The sequence below is a fragment of the Mobula birostris genome, chromosome 16 (genome assembly GCF_030028105.1).
Source record: "Mobula birostris isolate sMobBir1 chromosome 16, sMobBir1.hap1, whole genome shotgun sequence".
Classification (NCBI taxonomy): domain Eukaryota; kingdom Metazoa; phylum Chordata; class Chondrichthyes; order Myliobatiformes; family Myliobatidae; genus Mobula; species Mobula birostris.
This window is the reverse complement of record NC_092385.1, coordinates 29,200,153-29,225,730: the sequence shown is the minus strand read 5'-3', so window position 1 is coordinate 29,225,730 and position 25,578 is coordinate 29,200,153. Positions and strand designations below refer to the sequence as shown.

General features: G+C 40.2%; 1 protein-coding gene across 4 annotated transcripts in view; it reads left to right on the top strand.

Annotated features, from left to right (window-relative positions):
• The window catches only part of cadpsa (Ca2+-dependent activator protein for secretion a), a 511,391-nt gene that overhangs the window by 427,307 nt on the left and 58,506 nt on the right, over positions 1-25,578 (top strand). For all 4 annotated transcript variants that reach the window (XM_072280505.1, XM_072280503.1, XM_072280504.1 and 1 more), the window contains 3 exons: positions 1,412-1,486; positions 3,442-3,525; positions 4,411-4,443. In XM_072280505.1, coding sequence (XP_072136606.1) covers positions 1,412-1,486; positions 3,442-3,525; positions 4,411-4,443 — 192 coding nt within the window. The remainder of the gene's footprint in view (positions 1-1,411; positions 1,487-3,441; positions 3,526-4,410; positions 4,444-25,578) is intronic.

Sequence of the window (25,578 nt, the reverse complement as noted above, 5' to 3'; positions counted from 1 at the left end):
GATTTTAAGTTTCCTGAAGCCAAATGCTTGTAAAAGTAATGAACATTTCTGAAAAAAATAGCCTCAAGAGGGAATAGGATAGAGCTTCACAAAGCATTTGGGCTCTAAATAGCTTCTACAAATGTCTTAAAGAGACGCTATCCTTATAAATAAATAACATTTTGGTAACTGAGCCTTTCCTTTATCTGATTGCCTTTGCTAGATGAGGAATCGTAAAGGAGTACCAAGCCTCAGTGAGATTTACAGAACCCAAATTAACTAGAGCTTTCATTAATTTCAATTGAAACTACATGTGAGAAGTGAAACTTCCAGCAGCAACACAAGAGAATACTTAGAAAATCTCATTTGATTCAATCCTGAAGTATCAGCTGCTGGGCTAAACCTTCATATCCAGTCCCTGAAAAACAGTGTCCTAATTCACATTAAGACCCTTTCACCGCAAGATAAAGGGTAATTTAATACTTGATGTATGCAATTACTATTTTCACTCTCACCCAACTGAAAAACAAAAGCTGCACATGGGATCTAAAATTTGACAACAAAATGCTGGAAACATCCAGAGGGTTAAGCAACATGCATAGAAAGTGATCAGGGCTAATGTTTCATCTGAAACTTTATATAAGAAAGCATACAATTGATATGTAACTAGGAAGCATTTAAATCACTTCAAAACCATCTCAAAAATTATTGTTTCCAGAAAGAACTCCACATAACCTACATCAGGAACCAGTCCAGTAACTTGCTTTTAACTCTAATTAGGTTAGTAATTGATGCAAAACCAAACCAATTTTGAAGACACTCAAGGAATGGTGTACCTTCTTAACCATTCGTAGGTAAGGATTCAGACACACTGCCATACTAAACTGCAATTCCCAGTCATTTAAGTAGCCTCTTTCATGTATCAGCTTCTCTTCAGAAATACCAGTCTGCTGTGTGACATCTGCTATGCTAAGAAGCTACAATTTTAACTATAAACATGTATTTATCATTTAGCCATTACAGAACAAAATTTAAATGAAAAGCACGTTTTCTCTATTAGAACAATTTATTCTGATCATATTTATCAATAAATTAATTTTCATTGAAAAAGGAAGGATATAATGTTTCCCTGTGTAACATCTTAAAGAACTGTAAGGTGCAATGGTCACCAAACAGAAATTATTTTGATTATTTACTAATTATTTAAATATTTTATTGTATATATTTTTCCTTTACCAATGTATTGGAATACTATTGTTTGCTCATAAACAAGGTTTGGTTATTAACAAATAATAAAATGATTGTGGACAAAACCAGATAAAGGAGCATTTTTTTTATATTTTTAGGTAAAGATTTGACCTGCTTTTGCCAGCATTTTGTTTAATAAGTGAATATCACATTTTGCCCATGTACATTTCTATATTTCTTTCAGCGGCAATACCATTCTAAGATTGATGAGTTGATTGAAGAAACTGTCAAAGAAATGATAACTCTCATGGTTGCAAAGGTACAGTGCAAGAATCTTATGACAAAAATTTTATTAATGCGTCACATTATTTAAGACACCCTCTAAAGGATTTCTTTTTACAACTGGACATTGTATTTTCCATTTGGTGTTTTCAAAGGGAATGATTATGTAGGTAAATATTATCTTGGTTAGCATTATTAAATGTCATGTTATACTGATACAACTGTGTTAATAAACATTCTAGAGGTTTGTATAAAAATCTTTGTCATTTTCATTCCATTATAATAAATGAATTTAATGGAGAGGCAATTAACTAAATTAACTGAACAGTGGTAGTGCTACATCTGGTCAAGCATATATATGACAATTGGTGGTTCAATTACCAGCAAAGTGTGATATTAACAGTTGTGGACTGAACAGTAAAATGGCAAGATACAGTGCCTTGAAAAAGTATTCTCCCCACAACTATTTTCACATTTTACTGTCTCATTTTCTAAATTTAAAGTATATTGAAGTAGGATTTTTAAGCTAATCTACAAAACTTCGTGCATCATGTCAAATCAAAAGAAAATTCCAAAACCTATCAATAATTTACTAAAGCTTTAAAACCAAAATTGTGAGGCTGAAAAAGTATTCATCTCCTTCATAATTACTGCACTAACTTCCCCCAGGTGCAATATACATATTACCTTACCAACTCACCCAATTTGTTGATGTGGAAAATTGGAGGATCACCTGTTTTCAATGAATGCATAAGAATAAATACCCCTCTCTCTGCAAAGTCCAAAAGTAAGGTAGATTTTCAGCAGACCAAACCAAAATGAAGACTAAAGAGAATTCAAGACCAGTCAGGGAATTGATAATACAGAAGTACAAATCTGGGGAAGGGTACAAGACCATCTCAAAGATATTGAACATACCATGGAGCTCAGTGCAGCCCATCATGAAAACGTGGAAACAATATGAAACCACAGCCACACTACTTAGGTCAGGCTGGCTCTCTAAACTTAGTCACTGGACAAATATAACACTTGTAAGAGAAGCTACTGTGATGCCAACAGTCACTCTGAGCTGCAGAGGTCAGTGGCTGCAACTGGAGACAAAGTTCATAGCTCCACTGTCTCTAAAGCCTTGCACTAAAAGAATATTTATGAAAGAGTGACAAGGAAGAAGCCCTTGCTAAAAAAAAACATATCCTTGCCCTTCAAGATTTTACAAAGCATCATTTAGAAGATGCTTTAAAGATTTGGAAAAAGGTCTTGTGGTTGGAACTTTTTGGCCTCAACACTAAGCAGTACGTGTGGCATAAATCTAGTACTGCACATCAGCCAAGTAACACCATCCCTACTGCAAAGTATGCTGGAGGTAGCATCATGCTTTGGAGATGCTTTTCAGCAGAAGGGATAGAAATCTGGTCAAGATCAATGGGAAGATGAATGCTGCTAAATACAGAGAGATCCTGGATAAAAACCTGCTTGCCTCTGCCAGAAAGCTTAAACTGGGGAGGAACTTCATCTTTCAGCAGGACATCAACCCAAAGCACACTGCCAGAGCAACCATGGAGTGGGTTCAAATGAAGAAAATTGATATCGTTGAGTGGCCCAGTTAGATTTCTGACCTTAACCTGATCAAACATCTCTGCTGACCTTTCAGTTTTTGAATTTTTCATTCTTCATACTTTATAAACCTGGTTTTTGGGGCTCTCAAAAAAGGAGCATGTGATTCATAAATAAAAATCCTCAGTTAAATTGAGCAAAATTCGTGGTTGTAATGTTCATTTATGTGAACAATGGGTTGGGAACTGAATACTTTTACAGGGCACTGCAGTTCCTTTTAGTTCATTCATTAGAATTTAGAATTATGGAATAAAACAGAGGTTAGATTCTTCAGGATGTACCTTGTTAGCTTATGTTCATCTATTTCAGATTGGAAAGAACTGTTAAGGTTTTAATATCAAGCAGCTCCATATAACTTTAATCATTCTTTTCCATTAGTTTGTTACTATTTTGGAAGGAGTACTGTCCAAACTATCCAGATACGATGAAGGGACCCTCTTCTCATCCTTTCTGTCATTCACTGTAAGAGAAGTTTTCATATTATTTTCTATGCTCAGAATAAGTTAATGAAGATGAATGTATGTAGGTGTTCGGTTCATTTTAAATATGTAGCATGAAACTAATTCAATGTTTTTATTCAATTTTGCTGTTTAGGCATGGTGTGGTATTTACCTTTATATATGAACTGTGCTTCTTTACTAAATTATCTACCAGAAATGAATTATCTGCCACAAGAAAATAAATTTCAGGGTTGTATATGGTGACATATACTATATGTACTTTGATAATAAATTTACTTTTGAACTTCTGATTTGTTTGGAGCCAGTCCATGTGTAATCATATTTTACAACCTGTCAACTGAATTCCTTCTCTGACTAAGAACGAGCGGGTACCATGGTAGCATAGCGATTAGTGCGACACTATTACAGCTCGGGGCATTCCTGGCATCATCCTGTAGGAACTCTATACATCCTTCCCAAGAAATGCGTGGGTTTCCCCAGGTGCTCTGGTTTCCCCCCGCAATCCAAATACGTACCAGATAGGTTAATTGGTTATTGTAAATTGTCCCTTGATTTAGGTTTGGGTTAATCGGATTTGTCAGGGGTTGTTGGGGCAGCATGGCCTGTTCTGTGCTGTATGAGTAAATGAACTTTACAGCACAAAGGAAAAGGTTACCTTGTGTCGTTTGTATCAATTTCCTCCTTTGCTAATGAGTAGGTGTAAGATCAAAGCTAGCAAATCTTGATATCTGTTAATCTGAGATTCCACAATTGTCATTTTAAAAAACACATTTAAAGGCATTGTGTCTTTATATACATTAAAATATATACATGGTAATATGATGCATCTGTGGATTTACTTCAAGCGTTATTTTTGTCATCTCCTTTTTTCTATTTCATTTTAAAGGTGAAAGCAGCCTCCAAGTATGTGGATGTGCCTGTAAGTGTACCAAATAAGTCTTATTGACATTTCTGTTGACATGCAAATTAAGATTTCTGCAATAAGATGAAAGAAATCTCCTACATCATAAAAATAATTAAACTCAGAAATTTTAGAGGGTGCATGTGATATATATGAAATTTTGTCTTTGAAATTGGTTCATATTAACATTTTATTACAGAGTGACTGGAAATGAGCTCATACAAAGACAATTTGCCTTAGAAACATAGACATGTTCAATTCCAATCAAGTAATTGAAAAGAATTGAGCTAAACTTCCATGGTTCATTCACTAAGCATACATTTGAGATAAGGATTTGCTCTGGCCACTATTTTAGAGGTTTGGTTTAATAGAAGCCATAAAAATTATGAAAAGGTGGAAGTACTTGTGTTTCTATTTGTGAAGGAATCCTAAACAGGACCTCATTAATAAATTAAGGTGATTATAAAATCCATCATGAAATCCATGAGCTTTATCCAGGGAGTTGTTGAAATGTGGAACCTGTGCTATTAGGACAAGTTGAACCTTTCAGAGGAAGTTCTATAAGTTTCAAGTCAGAAAAAACTATACATGTTGAGTAAGAATTCAGTTTTATATCCAAGCAGTCCTCTAGTTTATGCTGTACAAAAATTTACTGAGAGTTATCCCACTTCCTGGTCTTTGGTCTAGAGCCTTGTAAGTTATGATTCCTCAGACAGCATTTATACCCAATGATCAGTTCCTGGATATTAAATTAATCTATACATTTTTGCCCTGTTCAGTCTCAGATTTAATTGTCTCTCTGGCAAAATTGTATTGAGTCATAAGGATAATCTTCACAGAAATTCATCTGTGATTCTTTAAAAAAATACCAAAAGGCCATTCTCTGCAAAATCTGTACATTCTCAGTAGATGGTGGAGACGATCATCATCATCATCATCAGGTGCCGTGCCCAGTTTGAGCTTTGCCTGCCATGGCCCACACACTCCTGGTTCGGGTCAAGTGGATCAATTCATTGGTATTCATTTCCAGTTCTCTGGCTGCTGTCTCCATTATCATTTGTCTTTGTCTTCCTCTTGCTTTCTTCCCTTCAATCTTTCCCATAATTACCCTGCATTCTAACTCCTCTTTCCTAATCACATGTCCAATGAAGTTATGGTGCCTTTTCATGATCTCATACATTATTTTTCTTTTTGTGTTTGCCCTGTTCATGACATCCTTGTTAGATATTAGTTTCGTCCATGCTATTCTTTGCATCCTCCTCAAAAACCACATCTCTGCTGCTTCAATTCGATTCCTCATGTTACTAGATGTTGTCCAACATTCTGGGCCATATACCATAACTAGATAAACGCAACATTTCAGTACTCTGAGGTGGGTTGTCATGCCTAGTTTAGTATTGGTCAGAACACGCTGGAGGAACTTAGCAGATTGGGCAGCATCCGTGGAAACGATGAGTCGACGTTTCGGGGCGGAACCCTTCGTCAGGACTGTAGGGGGAAGGGGCAGAGGCCCTATAAAGAAGGTGGGGGGAGGGTGGGAAGGAGAAGGCTGGTGGGTTCCAGGTGAAAAACCAGTAAGGGGAAAGATAAAGGGGTGGAGGAAGGGAGGCAGGGAGGTGATAGGCAGGAAAGGTGAAGAAAGAATTGGGGAAAACACAGTGGGTAGTAGAAGGAGGCGAGACCATGAGGGAAGTGGTAGGCAGCTGGGGGAGGGGGCAGAACTCTGCCTATCACCTCCCTGCCTCCCTTCCCCCACCCCTTTATCTTTCCCCTTAATGGTTTTTCACCTGGAACCTACCAGCATTCTCCTTCCCACCCTCCCCCCACCTTCTTTATAGGGCCTCTCCCCCTTTCCCCTACAGTCCTGATGAAGGGTTCCGGCCCGAAACGTTCACTCATCGTTTCCATGGATGCTGCCTGACCTGCTGAGTTCCTCCAGCGTGTTGTGAGTGTTGCTTTGACCCCAGCATCTGCAGATTATTTGTGTTTAGTATTGGTCAGTATACTCTTCATTCTCATAAAGGTGTCTTTTGCCATCCCTATTCTTCTTTTGAAGTCCATGTCGCACCTGCCATCTGATGTCACCCAGCTTCCTAAGTAGCAAAAGTTCTGTACTTGTTTTATGTCTTCCCCATTTATTCTCAGCCTGCAGATAGGATTCTCCTTCTTTTTGGATATCACCATACATTCTGTCTTATTGCAATTGATAGACCTATTTTTGCACTTTCTTCAACAATTATATCAATTAAGTTTTGTAGTTCTTCCTCTGTACTTGCAATTAACACAGTGTCATCTGCATATCTGAAATTATTGATGTTTTCACTGCCAACTTTGATTACCAAGATGTCCCTTGTTTTTTGTAATATTGTTTTACTGTACACATTAAATAAATCAGGGGAGAAAACACACCCTTGTCTAACGCCTCTCTTGATTTTCGTAAACTGACTCACTTCTCCATCTATTCTTGCAGCGGCAGTTTGTTCCCGGTACAGATTTCTGATTAGGTGGAGGTCTTTCGAATCTAGATCTAGAGTTTTCTGTAATATTTCAAATAACTTATTGTGCTTCACTTTATCAAATGCTTTTGTGTAGTCGATAAAACAAACAAACAAATCTTTTTGCACTTAAATAGCTCGTTCTGATAGTATCCTTAACATCAATATTGCGTTTCTTGTACCTTTGCCTTCCACAAAACCATATTGTTCTTTAACTATTTCATCTTGTATCTTACTTTTAGCTCTTGTCATCAAAATTCTTAGAAGTATCTTGGCAATATGACTCATTAAACTTATGGTCCTATGTAATTCACATTCTTTTGCTCCAGGTTTCTTAGGAAGAGTGATAAATACTGATTTTTTTCATCTCTTCTGGTATTATTCCAGTCTCATAAATGTCATTGATTAAATCAGTAAGTTTTTCAATTCCATAATCTTCAGGGGCGATAATTTGTTCTATTTGTGGTGACTATAGTTGTGCTTATACTTAAGGATAAAAGAATTTGACAAAAACTAAAACTTCCCAACTGATCAACTACTTTCATCATTTATTAAAATAAAAGCCACAAGACTGGTCTCTGTGGCAAATGGGTTTGGTGCCAATTTAGTTCCAATATGCATATATTTTGTGATATGTATAGTTCTGGTCCCCATACCGGCAAGAGGTATTAGCCAGCATTGGATAAAAAGCTGACAATAACTATCACTGATATTACCATACTGAAGCATCCTTTTGTATTCCTACACAACAAAACAATCAGTAGCAGTGAAACAAATCCTCATCTCTCTGTCGCTCTGTGTGTTATTGTTATTGTTCAAAGACTTCATGCACTGTTTACAGGTTTGTTGCTGATTTATATCTATTGCTTATCACTTCTATTTCTATGCCCTTATAGAACCCCTTAAAGTTGAATGGAAAGATGTAGCAGGCACCAAAGCTATTTGCCTTGATTTCAAGGTCTCTGCACAACCAAATAGCTCTCTGGATGTAGTAGTACTGCACTTGTTTCCTTTTGGAATGTGTAATGAGAATGAGAAATAAAGTAGTTAAGTATAGTGTTTCTAAGTCAGCACATCCTGAATTATTTGATGGTAAATAAAGTAGTTTTGAATGATGATCACCTTTGGAATGTAGGAAGCTCAAATGCCCATGCGCAAGTTCCCACAAACAATGCATATAGTTAATAATATGTAGAAAATCCATTGGCAGTGACTGAAGGATAACCATCAGCTAGGACATTTGTGATAGCCCATGTACTTAAAAGAAATAATACAATTGTATGAAGAGGACAGGGCAGCGCTCCCTCAGTAAGTTCCCTCATTCCCTGGTAATACTTCCAACTCTTCTTCGCTACATTGATGACTGCATTGGTACTGGTTCATTAGATTAGATTATGATCTAATTAGATTCATGCGCCCATGCTGAGATTGTCAATTTCATCAACTTTTCCTCCAACTTCCACCCTGCCCTTAAATTCACTTGGTCCACTTCTGAAACCTCCCTCCCATTTCTTGATTTCTCTGTCTCCATCTCTGGAGAGAAACTGTCTTCCAACATCTCTTATAAACCTTCCTAATCTCAGCTATCTTAACTATACCTTTTCCCACCCTGTCTCCTGTAAAAATGCTATTCCCTTTTTTCAGATCCTTTGTCTCCACCACATCTGTTCCTAGGATGAGGCGTTCTTTTAGAGGACATCAGAGATGTCCTCTTTCTTCAAAGAATGGAGTTTCCTTTCCTCCACCATTGATACTGCCCTCACTTGCATCTCCTCATTTCCCAAGCATCCGTGCTCAGCCCATCTTCCCACCGTCTTAACAGGGATAACGTTCCTCTTGTCCTAACCTACCACTCCACAAGGATCCGCATCTAACATATCATTCTCCGCAACTTCTGCCATCTTCAATAGATCCTACCACCAAACACATCTTTATCTTCCCACCCCACTCTCCTCTTTCCACGGGGATCACTCTCTGCATGATTCCCTCGTCCATTTGTCCTTCCCCACTAATCTCCCTCCTGGCAATTAGCCCTGCAAGCAGCCAAAGTGCTACACCTGCCCATTCACCTCCATTCAGGGCCTCAAATAGTCCTTCTAGGTGAGGCAACACTTCACCTGCAAGTATGTTGGGTCGTCTGTTGTATCTGGTCCTCCTGATGTGGCCTCCTCTACATTGTCATAAATTGAGGAATCACTTTGTGGAGCACCTCCGCTCCATCTGCCAAAAGCAAAATTTCTCAGTGGCCAACCATTTTAATTCCTTTTCCCATTCCTGTTCCGACATGTCGGTCCAGAGCATCCTTTTGTGCCAAGATGAGGCCACTCTTAGGGTGGAGGAGCAACATCTCATATTCTGTCCAGGTAGCCTGTAACCTGATAACATGAACGTTGACTTCTCCTTCTGGTAATTTTTCCCTCCCTCTTCCATCTTCTATTCCCCACTCAGATCTCTTATCTCTTCTCGCTTGCCTATCACCTTCCCCTGGTGCCCCTCCTCCTTCCCTTTCTCCCGTAGCTCACTCTCCTCTCCTATCATATTCCTTCCTCTGCAGCCCTTTACCTTTCCCACCCACTTATCACCCTCTAGATATCCTCTTTCCCCTCCCCCTACATTTTATTCTGGTGTCTTCCCCCTTCCTTTCCAGTCCTGAAGAAGGGTCTCGGCCCGAAATGGTGACTGCTTATTCACTTCCACAGATGCTGCCTGACTTTTTGAGTTCCTCCAGCATTTTGAGTGTGTGGCATTCCCTCGGTGCTGCGTTTGGGTTGCAAACTCTTTTTGAGCAAAGTCCCCAGCATATGACCTCCTGTCTCAGTGATGAATATGTTAATAGCTCAGCTTCTGATTGGATGACCTGAAAGAAACTAGTTGAATGGCTGACATTCTATGCAAGCTGAGTTGTGGGTGTGGTGAAGTTTTTGGAACAGTGCTACATGTTTGAGAATGCAGTGGAGAAATACGTTAGAAACAAGTCCTGGATGACAGAAATTGGTGAAGTTCAAATGTCATGTCCAAATAGTCAAGGCTGGCAAGATCAATGTCAGGTGGCCTGACTTACAGAGCTCATATCACCATACTTCCATCATTTGCATGTAATTAATTTCTTGCCAGCATTAAACCTCCCCTGCGCACTCCTAGTTACGTTGCAGCTGATATAAGCACCTTTTACTAGATCCAGTCTATCCTGAAGATAGTATAGTATGTATTGCAACCATTGTGTAGAAGTGGTGGTTAAAGCGAATACTTGGTTTCATAGCTGAGAGTCAAGTGGGCTGGTTTGTCCTGCATAGTATCAGATCTTAACTGTTTTTAGATCTGCACCCCTCCAGGCAGATCACTGGATCTCACAAGGCTACATTTATGCTCTCCTTTGAAATGTAGTTAGCATTGTTTGCTCAAAATGTAATGTCAGTAATGTCAAAATCAGTGATCAATAGACTGTGAGACACTGCACACTTTCCGTTCCACCCAGAATGGAACATGATTCTTAAAGGATCATTTCTGGCAAACAATCCAACTGGTTCCATGCACACATTCAGTAGTAGGTAACCCCATGCCATTGTAATATGATTTCTGTCACCTTTTGAGATTAGAAATATGTCTGGAAAATTTTAGGAAAAGAATCTTTATAGATGCACACACTCAGCTTGCTCCCCATTTAGACTCAAGTAGGGCAATTTTTCCTAAAGAATCTTAATGGTGATGACCTGCCATGAGCTGTTCTCCTCCCCTTCTGTCTTCCACCAACATGACATTGAATGGGATTACCAATGGAGTGATTCACATTGGCAAATTGAATTTGAAAGCAAAATATAGGATTAATGGCAGGATTCTTAGCACTGTGGAAGAACAGAGGGATCTTGTGGTCTACATCCATAGATCCCCCAAAGTTGCCATGCATGTTGATAAAATTGTTAAGAAGGTGTGTGATGCATTCGCCTCCATTACTCGGGGGATTAAGTTCAAGAGCCATGAGGTAATGTTGCAGATCTATAAAACTGGTTAGTACTTGGTTGAAATATGGAGTTCATTTCTGGTTGCCACATTATAGAAAGGATGTGGATGCTTTAGAGGGTGTTTCAAAGGTTTCAAAGGTACATTTAATGTCAGAGAAATGTATACAATATATATCCTGAAATTCTTTTTCTTCGCAACCATCCACAAAAACAGAGGAGTACCCCAAAGAATGAATGACAGTTATTAGAACCCCAAAGACCCCCTTCCCAGTCGTAAGCAGCAATGTGCAGAGGAGACTTACCAGGACACTTTCTGGATTTGCATAGCACATCTTATGAGAATAGCTTGAGCAAGCTAGAGATTTTCTCTTTGGAGCAAAAGAAAGCTGCGAGTTGCCTTGATAGAGGAGTGCAAGTGGTTAAGGGGTATAAACCAAGAGACTTTTTCCCAGGGCAGATATGAGGGTGCATAATTTTAAGGTGATTGTAGAAAAGTATGGGGTAGATAATCAGAGGTAGGTTGTTTACTCCGAGAATGGTGGGTGCGTGGGACATACTGCCTTGTGGTAGAGGCAGATGCATTAGGGACATTTAAGAGACTCTTAGATAGGTACGTGAATGAATGAAGAATGAAGGTTATGTGGGAGGGAAGGGTTAGATTGATCTTAGAGTAGGTTAAGAGGTTAGCACAGCATCATGGGCTGAAGAGCCTGCATTGTGCTGTAATGTTCTATGTTTCTATGAATGGGTGCATGGGAACAGCTAAATTGTGTGTCAGAAATTGTCCGTCAACATGTGCAGCACCTTTTCATGAATACCTCAACTTGAAGTAACTGGAGGAAACATAGCAAAACAATCAGTGTTACTGGCAGAATCAATTCAACTTCCTGTAAGGATTGGTTGATCCCTTTAAACTGGACCAAAGGGGGGGGGCGGGGTGGCCATTGGATCTCTTGTGTTTAATAGAATTGCTGGTTGGAGCATTGAGATCTAAAAAGGCCATGCAGGCACAGAACCTATGTTGGATAATTGTTACTCTCATTCCTTCCACCTTTGAATTACCCCGGTTTTCAATGTGTGTTATTCTCAGTAACACGATGTCTTCTGCAAAATGCACCATGAAGGACATGTACAGCATGGACACCTGTTTGGTATTCAGATAGCACCCATTTCATCCACAGAGCAGACACAAGTGATGAGAATTTCACACCACATGCTATATTTTTCAGCGGACGCATTGCTATTTTGCTCACACTGGAGCAGTAGTCGCCAATAACTTTGCCCGAGTTCTTAGGTCCAAATGTTTTTACCTTGTTGTCACCGCTCGTTCGTTCATTTGTTATGTGCTGTGTTGTATAAAGTGGGTGATCGTGGTCCTTCCATGACCATGATTGCTCTTGGCAAATTACATATGTGGCTTACCATTGCCGCCTTCTGGGCAGTGTCTTTACAAGACAGATGACCCTAGCTATTACCAATATTCTTCAGAGATTGCCTGGTGTCATTGATCACATAATTTGTGATACGTGCCAGCTGCTTATACAACCATCCACCACCTGCTCCCACAGCTTCACATGACCCAGATCTGATGGCTAAGCAGTTATTGAACCTTGCCCAAGGATGACCTGTACGCTAACGGAAGGAAGGACTGCTTTATACCTCCTTCGGTAGAGACGTACCTCAGCCCCGCCACCCACAGGCTTGTTGTTATAGGCTTTATATACAAATACATCAATCTGCCCCTTCCTGAAGGCTGATCACAAGCAGTCTGAAAACAATACTGTGGTGTTAACTAACTGCAATTTCTGGAAATTGACATCAAATATTCTGGAGAATAGGTACCCTATGGTCTTTATTAAAAAAAAACTAATTCACAGCAAAGGCATGCTTCAGGTGTAAACAGTTGACATATGAATATCAGCATCTTTAAACAATCACGTACATAAGCCTGATAATGAGCTGAGGTGTTTATTTTGTATTAAAATGAAGTTGTAAATCTATGCGTGGTTTTGAAGATGACATATTCTACATAAGGGAAAAAAAAAGGTGGGAGCTGATTATCTTTTCCTGTTCAAGTTTGTGTCTGAACCCTTTATGGTCAGATACACAGGAAAATTAAAGTTTAGAATTCTGTCATACTGAAGTGAATTATAAATACAAAGAATCCTATTAACCTTTGGAGCAATACACATTTCTATCTGTTTAATGAGATGTGGGTTATATAGCTTAATGTGTACAAGCAGCTCATATTCCAATCCTCTGCTCCCCATCACAATGCTTATGGGAGCCCATTGCCCATTGATTTTAATTAGGTTACTGTAGATACCGTTATTAAACCTAACCCAGTATGACTCTTGTCATTGGCAAACTGATAATTGACATTCAAATACAAAAACTCTGTGCTAATCACCGAAGTGTACATTTAAAATTGTACATTGTGAAAGCTATTGTTTTTGAAAATAAAATCATTTTAACTTGTTTTAACCTCTTTTACTCTCAACTGATGTGTCCTGCACAAAGATCTTGCATAGGCAAGCCCAGATTTCTTGTAACTCAAACTGTGACCATAGAACTCAAAATATGTTCTACAAGGCCATGCTCTTCAGCAAACAGCCCAATGGATCCAATATCTCCATCAGCATCAGGTCTGATTATCTGAAGGTGGTGGGGATCCGGTTATTTGTGGCTGAGTGACAAAGGACGTTGGAGTCTGGGCCTCTACTCCAAGCTGGAAGGCCAACAATGTGGACGTGGATTCCTGATGGAAACTGTTAAAGCCGCCAAACTGTGCAACGCCTTCTGCACCCCTGCAGGTGGAGTACAGCTGCAGCCCACCTGGTCACGACTGGACAGCTCAGCCCACTTGTGCATCAACTTTCTCTTCATGTCAGTCCATTGCAGTCAGATCCACTGATGTCACACCAGTGTTCTTCTCTGACTACTGCCTCCTTCGAGCCTCCTGTCACCCATAGGAGGACCGGAAGGCAGGCAGGGGTCGTGGAAGCTGAGTGAAAAGCTGCTGACCCCAGAGAACATTGAGGAACTAGAGATGGAGTATACAGTTTGGAGAATCTTGAAACCCCTCTTTGATTCCCCTGTTCACTGGTGGGAAGCAACCAAAGAGCACATTAAAAGGTTCTTCATCTACAAAAGGGTTTAGAAAGCAAGACAGAGTCCAAGAGAACTGCGCAAACTCCAGCCAAAGTTGCAGCAACCTCTGCTGCTATCAGGAGGGCTGGATGTAAGGGAGGAATTACAAGAGGTGAAGGGACAGGGCTGACAAGCCCAGCTCTTCACTATTGAATCCTCTAAGACTGTCTTCCCATCCAGTATTTGCATTGTGGAACAGGATAAAATGTGCTGACATTTCTTCTTCCAAAAGGGATCCACAATGTTAAGGAAGAGGACAGTTCAGTAGCATCCTCACAGACGAACATATCGATGGTTTGCAGATCCTTTTTTGTCTGTCTGTACAACAGGAAGTTCACAGACAGCACAGCCTCCCAGAACTTCATATCCTCTATCACAGAGGCAGTAGTCAAGAGAAAATAGGAAAGCCTGAGCCAATCACTGACCCTGGAGGAACTGAGTGGCCCCATCCATTACTTTGTTTCAAATAAAACTCTCGGAAGTGCCAGCGTACCGGCTGTACCCTGCTCTGTGGGACTGGATGGGACTAGACCTGCTGGAGGTGTACAATGCTATTCTTTTAGCTGGCAGCATGTCAGACTTCATTACCCTCATCTGAAAGCAGAAGGGGAAGAGTGATGACATCGGGAATTGGAGACTCATTTCACTGTCCAACGCCATCTTCAACAGGGTCAAATCTTTTCTGGGATAGATGACCATTTGAACTAAATCTGTGCTGTACCTGGCATGAAGATCTTTGACAGCCTTGCACTGCTTAGAGATACCGTCACCTACAAGCAGGGCAGGGGGTTGGATGCTTGTCTGGTCTGCTTGGACCAGGAGAAAGCCTTTGACAGGATATCACACACATGATTGAAGGACATAATCTCCAAAATGGACTTTGGGGAGGGAATCAGGATTTAGGTCCAGCTGCTCTTTTCAGGAGTACATGCTGAGGGACGCAATGAAGCTTTGTGTAGCCACTGCAAGGGTTTGATAAGGAAGGGCCACAATGTAGGATTCTTTCTCTACTGGAGAGGGAGAGAAACGGTTGGGTGAGGAAGCCCCTCATTAATTGTAGTAGTGTAGCACCCCAGGGGGCCTCATGAATGGTAACAGTGCTGTTGTTTTAGACCATCAGATATAGGAGCAGAATTAGACCATTTGGCCCATGGAGTCTGCTCCGCCATTCAATCATGGCTGATCCTTTTTTCCTTCCTCAGCCCCATTCCCCGGCCTTCTCCTCGTAACGTTTGATGCCATGTCCAATCAAGGACCTTTCAATCTCTGCCTTAAATACACCCAATGACCTGGCCTCCACAGCTGCATGTGGCAACAAATTCCACAAATTCACCACCTTTTGGCTAAAGAAATTTCTCCACATCTCCGTTTTGAAAGGGCGCCCCTCTATCCTGAGGCTGTGCCCTCTTGTCCTAGACTCTCCCACCATGGGAAACATACTTTAAAACATCTACTTGTCTACACCTTTCAATATTTGAAAGATTTTCATGAGATCCTTCCCCACCATCCTTCTAAATTCCAGCGAGTACAACCCAGAGCCATCAAATGTTCCTCGTATGCTGACCCTTTCATTCCCAAGGTTCTCTGAGCCCTCTATAATACCAGCACATCTTTTCTAAGATGAGAGTCCCAAAACAGTTCACAATACTCAAATTGAGGCCTCACCATTGCCTATTAAAGCCTCAGCATCACACCTCTGCTCTTGTATTCTAGACCTCTTGAAATGAAAGCTAACATTGTAATTGCCTTCCTCACCACCAACTCTATCTGCAAGTTAACCTTTAAGGTGTTCTGTACAACGACTCCCAAGTCCCTTTGCATCTCAGATTTTTGGATTTTCTCCCCATTTAGAAAATAGTCTGTACATTTATTTCTACTACCAAAATGCATGACCATGCATTTTCCAACATTTTATTTCATTTGCCACTTTCTTGCCCATTCCCATAATCTGTCTTAGTCCTTTTGCAAGCCTACCTGTTTCCTCAACACTACCTGCTCCTCCACCAATCTTTGTATCATCTGCAAACATGGCAACAAAGCCATCTATTTCATTATCTAAATCATTGATATACAGCATTAAAAAAGCGGTCCCAGCACCGAACCCTACGGAACACTACTAGACACCGGTAGCCAACAAGAAAAGGATCCTTTTATTCCCACCCGCTGTCTCCTACCGATCAGCCAGTGCTGTAACCATGCCAGTAACTTTCCTCTATTACCATGGGCTCTTAACTTGGTAAGCAGTCTTATCAAAGGCCTTCTGAAAGTTCAAATATACAACATCCACAGCATCCTCTGTATCTATCCAACTTGTAATCTCCTCAAAGAATTCTAACAGGTTCATCAGCCAAGATTTTCCCTTAAGGAAACCATACTGACTTTGTCCTATCTTGTCCTGTGTCACCAAGTACTCCATAAACTCATCTTTACCAATTGACTCCAACGTCTTCCTAACCACTGAGGTCAGGCTAACTGGTCTATAATTTCCTTTCTGCTGCCTTCCTCCTTTCTTAAAGAGTGGAGTGACATTTGCAATTTCCCAGTCCTCAGGGACCATGCCAGAGTCCAAAGATTTATGTAAGATCATTACTAATATCGCCACAATCTCTACTGCTACTTCCTTCAGATCCCTAGGGTGCAGTTCAACTCGTCTGGGTATCTTATGTACCATTAGGTCTTTCAGCTTTTTGAGCACCTTCTCCCTTGTAATAGTAACTGCACTCACTTCTCTTCCCTCACACCCTTCAACATCTGGCACACTGCTAGTGTCTTCCACAGCAAAGAATGATGCAAAATACTCATTTAGTTCATCTGCCATCTCCTTGTCCCCCGTTATTATTTCTCTGGCCTTATTTTCTAGTGGTCCTAGATCCACTCTCATCTGTCTTTTATTTTTTTACACACTTGAAAAAGCTTTTACTATCCACTTTGATATTGTTCACTAACTTGCTTTTATATTTCATCTTTTCCCTCCTCATGACTCTTTTAGTTGCTCTCTGTAGGTTTTTAAAAACTTCCAATCCCCTATTTCCTGCTAATTTTTGCATTGTTGTATGCCTCCTTGTTGCTTTTACATTAACTTTGACTTCCCTGGTCAGCCACAGTTGTAATATTTTGCCATTTGAGTATTTCTTTGTTTTTGGAATATATCTGTCCTGCACCTTCCTCATTTTTCCCAGAAACTCATGCCATTGCTTCTCTGCTGTCATCCTGCCAGATTCTCCTTCGAATTTATTTTGGCCATCTCCTCTCTCATACCACTGTAATTTCGTTTACTCCACTGAAAAGCTCCTAAATCAGACTTCACTTCCTCCCTATCAAATTTCAAGTTGAACTCAATCATATTATGATCACTGCTTCCTAAGGGTTATTTCACTTTACGCTCCCTAATCGCCTCTGGTTCATTACAGAACACCCTATCCAGTATAGCCAATCCCCTAGTCGGCTCAACAACAAACTGCAAGCCATCTTGTAGGCATTCAACAAACTCACTCTCTTGAGATCCATTACCAACCTGATTTTCCCAATCAACCTGCATGTTGAAATTTCCTGTGACTGCCCTTTTAACATGCCTTTCTATTTCCTTTTGTAATCTGTGGTCCACATCCCAGCGACTGTTTGGAGGCCTGTATATAACTGCCATCAGGATCCTTTTGCCCTAGTAGTTTCTTAACTCAACCCACAAGGATTCAACATCTTCCGAACCTATGTCACATCTTTCTACTGATTTGATGCCATTCTTTACCAGCAGAGCCAAGCCACCCCCTCTGCCTACCTTCTTATCCCTCCATTATATCGTGTAACTTTGGACGTTCAGCTCCCAACTATAACCATCCTTCAACCACAATTCAGTGATGGCCGCAACATTATAGCTGACTATCTGTAATAGTGCAACAAGGTCATTCACCTTATTTCTTATACTCTGTACACTGAGATATAACACTGAGTACTCTATTTGCTACCCTTTTTGATTCTGCATTCCTAATGGACTGATACTCACCCTGCTGGCTGCAATTTTGTCCTATCATCTACCTGCCCATTCTGACAGCCTGAGTTCGTGCCATCTTTGCTTTTTTACCATCCGCCCTATCTTGAATCCCTTCACTCTGGTTCCCACCACCCCACCCTGCCAAATTAGTTTAAACCCTCCCAACAGCTCTATCAAACCTGCCTGCAAGAATGTTGGCCCCTCTCAGGTTCAGGTGCAACCGGTCACTTTTGTACAAGTCATACCTCCTCCAGAAGAGATCCCAATGATCCAAGAACCTGGGCCCTGCCCCTGTACCAGCTTCTCAGCCACGTATCAATCTGCCAGATCATCTTGTTTCTATCTTCTCTGACGCATGACACAGCAGCAATCCAGAAATTACTACCCTAGAGATCCTGCTCCCCTAGCTCTCTAAATTCTCTTTTCAGGACCTCTTTGCTTTTCCTTCCTATGTCATTAGTACCAATATGTACCAAGTCATCTGGCTGCTCCCCCTCCCTCTCCAAAATGCTGTGGACGTGATCCGAGACGTTCCTGACCCTAGCACCTGGGAGGCAACATACCATTCATTTTTTTATGCAATTTAACATTACTTAACACATTATCTATGAAATCAAGAACTAAAAGGCATTGCATGATTTTTCTTGTAAATATTTTTATTATGAATAAAGTTTATTTTGGTTAAAAAATCTAGAAGGTAGCACAACCCACACAGGTAATAACTCTATTCTATCAATTCAGTGATTGTACTTGGAATAGTAACATCAAACCATTCATGTTTGGAAGCAGTTAACACTTGTGGCTTCGATTCTTTCCTGAGGTAGCACTGCCTTTGCAGCAGGTTCAGAGTAAAGAGAGGATTGAGAAACTTACTACCTCAAACCTGCAGGAATCTAATCAAATTGTGCACTAAATGCTGACCCTGTCTGCACACCCAGATTCTGAAAATGAATAAAGAAACTGAATTTTCCCATCAAAAATAGTAGCTCTCTCTGAAATATGATTACAACTTTACTCAGTCATATTCAGATGGACTAAGAGGTATTGGCTAATATTTGCACCCACTGCTATCCATTTTTGCGACCTATTCCTAAAATGTCTTCCTGGAGTTTCTAGCTCTCAGTAAAATTATATGGATCATGAGGAATTTATTGCCTATTATATTTCTAATTTGGATAATGAGTCTTCCTCACCCCCAATCCTTGTCATTTATTATAAGCACTTTGAAATACACAGAGACAGTCTCCACTCCCACCATAAGATCATTGCTCTTTGCCAATTTAAGCCTTGAGGCTCTGGATTCCCAAACTTCCATGTAATAATATTGTCCTTCCACTGGCCAAATTCCAGGCCTTTAATCTGAGCAGCATTCATTGATTGCCTAATAACAGCCTTTTTCTGTGTACTGCCAGTTGTGCCGATGAACTGTCAGGACAGAGTCGGTGACATCTTAGCAGCAGCTGCTGACGGATAGTCTCAGAAGAGGAATGGAGTATTTTCTGTTTTGGATGCATCTCAGCCCACTCTAGCAATAGATCTGCTAATAGGAGGAAGGAAAGACAAAACAGTTGATTTCTTGGGCCTGTAGCTGTGTGCTGAGCCTTTGATGTCAGGGTTCAATGGCTGCAGAAGAGATGATTCCTTATAAACATCTCAATGGAATGAAAATTAGGAGTAATTTTCCACAACATCAGTTGGCCTCAGATTCCCAATAATATTCTACTGGGAAAGATATAATATCATCATTCATTTGTTGCACCAATGAGGCAAACAGTTCTGTGGTTCAGTGGGTCACTCATTTGCCTCTCACTTGAAATATCTTTCAAAGATGTTACTCATTCTTGGTACTGAAGGGATGCTATATTGTCAAAGTCGCCTTTCAAAACAAAGTATTACTTTGGGCCATGTCCTCTCTTTCAAGGATCATAAAAGATCTCAAGGCACTATTTTAAAGATAAACGGATTTTTTTATCCCCTCTGCTCTAGGTAATTTTTACTCCTCTGTCCAAAACACTAAGGAATGCAAATCATTGTCGCACTTTTGCTTCCGCTGCACAAATTGTCGTCTTTGTTTTCAGTATCACAGTACTAACTTCCCTTCCAAAACACAGTGCTTAACTAGCTGCAAAAATACATATGGATGTCTGGAGGTTGCAAAAAATATTTTAAAGATGCAATTCTTGTACTAAAAAAAGAAATAACTGAAAACACTCAGCAAGTTAAACAGGATCCATGGAAGTAGAAACAAAGTTAGCATTGCAAGGCCAAGAAACTTAGTCTTCCCAGAGATGCTGCCTAACCTGCCAAGTATTTTCAAACATTTTCTTATATCTTTGAGTTTTTCCTCTTATCTCATTGGCATCTGCAGTCATGACACATGCAAGCCCAGTAACCCACACCTTCCCAGCTTGGAGCATCAGGCATCATAAAATATTGAGCAGAGTTGTTTGCCTTTGTTCCATTTTCCCTGACATTTTTGCTTAGAAAAATGAGACAGTACCTGCAGGGAAAGGTCAGGATAATTCGCACCTACATAAATGTGTTGTGAGCTTGCAAATAAATAGAAAGAGTTGTTCAGACACCTCTTCCTGAGGATGCCACACCTCCAACATCACTGCAAATATTATTAGAAACGTTCACCATATAAGAAATATCATTGTGTTATTATCGTCATTTCAATCAGTATCTTTGGTATAAAAATCCCTTCATTTTTAGGGATCGTGAACACTTGGTCATCAGCTTTCGTGTTAATAGAATAGTCACCCTAAGGAACAATCTCCTGCTGAATCTTTTCCCTGAACAGACAGATTATCTTCTGGAAGTTACTCACCATAGAAACAATCAAAACCACTCTAAGAGCCAGCTGTGAGCTTTTAGGCAGCAAATGCTTAATAGTAACAGTCAGGCTGCTTAACTTTGTAAAGGTGGCTGCCTGGTAGAAAAGAAATATGAGGTCTGAGCAAAATGTGTTCATCAAAAATGTATCATAGTGGTAAACTGGCAAACCAGACACCATGGCAGCTGCCGTACTTAAATTATGGTAATTAAATTTATCTGTAATAGGTAGTATTGATGTTTTTAATTATGAGTATACCCCATTGTTCAAATCCTTCTGGTCACTAAGGTCCTTTAGGGAAGGAAGTCTGCTGTCATTACCTGTTCTGTCTCCACTGCATGTGGTTAGCCCTTAACAATCCTTGCCAACATAGCAATTCTACCAAATTGGTGTGACAAATATTCAAATTACAGACAATCTGATACTGATCTAGTAATCAGGTCTACCCATGACAGTGACATAACCAGCTGAGTAAATTTTGCAAAATCCAAATCAATCACATTTGCCATTTACGCATCAAGCAATAGTTTCACAGAGTCTCACTTAAATGACTAAACATTTTAGAGAATTTCCCAGTGTCTTTTATCACTATCCTTGTATACACCAAAGGTGGTGGCTGTGTATCTATAGTAGAATACAATGGGAGGGAATGTCTAGAGAACTTTACATTTCCTGTCCCTGAAATCTTTTGACATCATCAAATATTACCATGTATTTCCTGAAACATACAGTGTCTTTAACAAGGCAAAATGGCTGAAAAGCTGCTTCACAGGAACATTACCAAGCAAAAAAATACACAACAAGCCGAGGAACAGGATGACCAGTATGTCAGTCAAAAAAGTAGGTTTTAAACGTATTTTGAAAGAGAAGTTTAATGAGTGCACTGCTTTAGATTAAGACCTTGGCAACTGGAGGCAAGGCCAACGATTCTGGATGGATTAAATTCAGTAGTGGTAATGATGGCAGAACTGATGGAGCATAATGATTTGAAGCTGTAGTGGAGATTCCAGATTTGGGAAAATAAGGCCAGGAAGAGAATAGGAAACAAAAGCTAGTAAGCCATGAACACTGCCTCCCTGTTCCTCTTTTGCACTATTGATTCATTTATTTTATTGTAACTTATAGTAATTTTGATTACATCTTGCACCGTACCACTGCCACAAAACAACAAATTTGGCATACTGTATGTCAATCATAATAAACCTAATTCTGATTCTGAAATATGAAAAACTTTAAAATCAATCACCATTTAACTTAAGGTTAACAAGCTACCTAATTATCCAGGCATCATCCCTGAATAAGATGGCAGAGTTTGTCATTGAAACATCAGTTATCATCGATACCTGTCCTTGGCTTGAAGCCTGAGAAGAGAGTAGAATGTACTCTGCAGGTGGGGCTCAAAACACCAGAATGCTCCAAAATTCCTGTTAGTTTCTGTTGAAGTTGTAAATCTTAGTGGAGAGATACTTCATGTATAAGATTAGAGGCTTAACTTCTACGTCCAGAAAAATGAGAACTTGCCGCACAATTCGCTGTTCTTCGCTAGATTGTTTAGAGATCTTTCAAAACAAATTTCACGACACGTGCCAGTGATAATAAACCTGATTCTGATTCTGATACCCTTTTCTCAGATAGCTATATGTTGTGGAAACACACTGAAGTGTGGTAAATTCTATCATTGTTATGTTCTACCTTTTCTCCTCTTTTATTCTGTGTTTTAATTTTTGTAACTTGTAGTACTTTTTATTTCTTGCACTGCAGTGCTATCACAAAACAATAAATTTCACGACATTTGTCAGTGATACTGAACTTGAGTCTGTTTCTGATTCAGGGAACATTGTTTCACTGTTTTTGAATGCATAACATTTTTTGTCATCTATGGCAGTGTACAAGTCAATGGTAGATTGGAGCCTGGCCTCAAATGTTCATATATAGGCTCCAGCTAGACCTCTGATGCTGGGTTTGTGATATGTTTCCCATTTTGAGTAGGTTGACTCCACTTCACTTTGAAACTTATAAGGTGCAGGGCATGGACTGATCAAGACAGTGACATGACAATAGAAATATGTTTGCAAAAGGAAATCAATATTGAAGCTCTCAAGGACAGTGCACAGGCAACACTTTGACTCCCTCACAGTCAGTATGATCCGACAGTCAGCCTGATAACCCCCACTCAGCAGGAACCACAGAGTGTCTGGATTGTCCTGAAGTCTTAACTTTCAATAGACTCTTGGCTTCTTTACCAAAAAGGATTAGAACTGGTTTGATGAGAATGACCAGAAGATTCAGAAGCTAATTAACTGCAAATTCATGGTGATTTTCCTTGTAAAACTCCAAAAAACCTTCGAACAAAATGAGCAGCTCCACAATCACCTGAAGGCAGACTCCAGTAGGAACAGACAGTATAGGAAAAAACAAAGGGCATCTAGCAAGTCTGTGACAACTATGTTCATCAGCGATGTCAAGACCATCTAAGGCCCAAACACATAAGTTTCAGGCAAGAAGAGACAGAAAGCAAGTAGAACCTGATGGAAGGAACACTTTGAAGATCTCCTCAACCATGCATCTCTTCTTGACATGAATGCCTTTGACAACCTGTCTAGTGCAACCTTGCTACAACTCCTGACAAACAAGAAGTTGAAAAGACCATATTCCAGTTTTAAAAAAATACAGTGTTTATGGAGCAAATGATATCCTTGTCAAGATCTAAAATGTAATGGTGAGGCTTTATAGGTACTGGTCTGACTGCACTTGGAATATTGTGACTTGTTGGAGTTTAGAATAATGGCAGGGGGTATCTTATTGAAACCTATCAAATATTGAAAAGCCTAGATAGAGTGAACTTGGAGAGGATGTTTCCTATAGTGGTGGAGTCTCGGAACAAAGGGCATAGTCTCAGAGTACAAGGGCCATCCCTTTAGAACAGAGATAAGGAGGAATTTCTTTAGCCAGAGGGTGGTAAACCCGTGGAATTCATTGTGGAGGCCGAGCCATTGGGTATATTTAAAGTCGAGGTAGATGGGTTCTTAATTAGTAAGGGTGTCAAAGATTATGGGAGAAGACAGGAAAATGAGGTTCAAAAGGATAATAAAGCCGTGATGAAAGGGTGCAGCACACTCAATGGGCTGAATGGCTTGACTTTGCTCCTATATCTTATGGTCTTATGGAAATGTAGTCACATATCCACAATCTCATCACCAATATCTAAGAAGAAGAGGAAAAGTTAGAGAATCTGAGAGAGACTGTAATAATGATTGCCTTCAAGAAAAGAGACAGGTCTGACTGCATTAACCAGAGTCTACTTGTTATTTGCATTGAAAAGGTCATCACCAGGCTCCTTCTTAAACACCTCCCAGTGGCCAAAGAGTTGCTCTCCAAATCACAATATGGACTCCATCCAAATAGAGGCACAATTGGTGTGATCTTCTCTCTGTCTTAACTTGTGAGTTAAACTAACACAGTCTTGTAATGTGTCCTTCTGCCTATGACTCTGACAATCAGGAGCTAAGGAGTACTATCCTCAAATATGGCTGCCTGCAGAAATTCCTAACCATTGTTGTTTATTTCATGATGGCATGTAAGCAATGATCTTAGCCAATAGAGTCACAGTAACGGCAATGATCTTAGCCCAGCGGTCCCCAACCACCGGGCCGCAATCCGTGTGCTACCAGGCCACGAGGAAACCTTACCTCATTCCCTGTCACGCCCACTGTTGAGCTTGAACGCACACGAGGTCATTACGCACGCGTCATCCATGTCAGCACAGGAAGAAGATCAACTCCTCGAGCTTGCAAATGACGGCGGTCTGAAAAGTATGTTTGACATAACATCTCTGCAGGTATTCCGGATCAAAGTCAAGGCTGAATATCCTGAGATAGCCATGAAAGCACTGAAAACGTTGCTTCCATTTCCAACATTTTTCTGCGAAGCGGAGTTTTCTGCAATGAACGCAACGAAAACTAAATTGCGGAATAGACTGGACATAAGGAACCCCCTTCGAGTATCGCTGTCTCCCATCACCCCTCGATAGGACCGTCTTGTTGCAGGGAAACAAGCCCAGGGCTCCAACTGATTCAGCGATATTGGTGTGTTGCAATGATTTTATATGTTCATACGGGGAAAATATGTGCTGTGTGTTTAATATCAAAACGTTACTTAAAATGTTATGATGCTATTGACTTACTTATATAGCCATATAACAATTACAGCACAGAAACAGGCCATCTCAGCCCTTCTAGTCCGTGCCAAATGCTACTCTCACCTAGTCCCACCGACCTGCACTCAGCTCATAACCCTCCATTCCTTTCCTGTCCATATACCTATCCAATTTAACTTTAAATGATAATATTGAACCTGTCTCTACCACTTCTACTGGAAGTTCATTCAATACTTACTTCAAGCTCCCCTGTCCTCCCCTGAAAATTGACATCACTATATTCATGTGAGGAAAATATGCGCTGTGTGTTTAATATTAAATTCGTTAGATAAACCCTTTTAGAAACGGAATTGAGTGTATTAGCCACTTATCACCTATATTCCAGTCGTGATTAACACCACCCCCCCCCAAACAGAATCACCAGAAACGATTTGCAGAAAGAAAATCAGCAGGTACACGCATGCGCACTGGTGCCCGCGCAAGGCTTCATGGTCATTGTGGTCTTTCTCAGGGCAAACACAACGTATTTAACTGATACTCTTGTCCATTGGCAACCCTACCCCCACCAC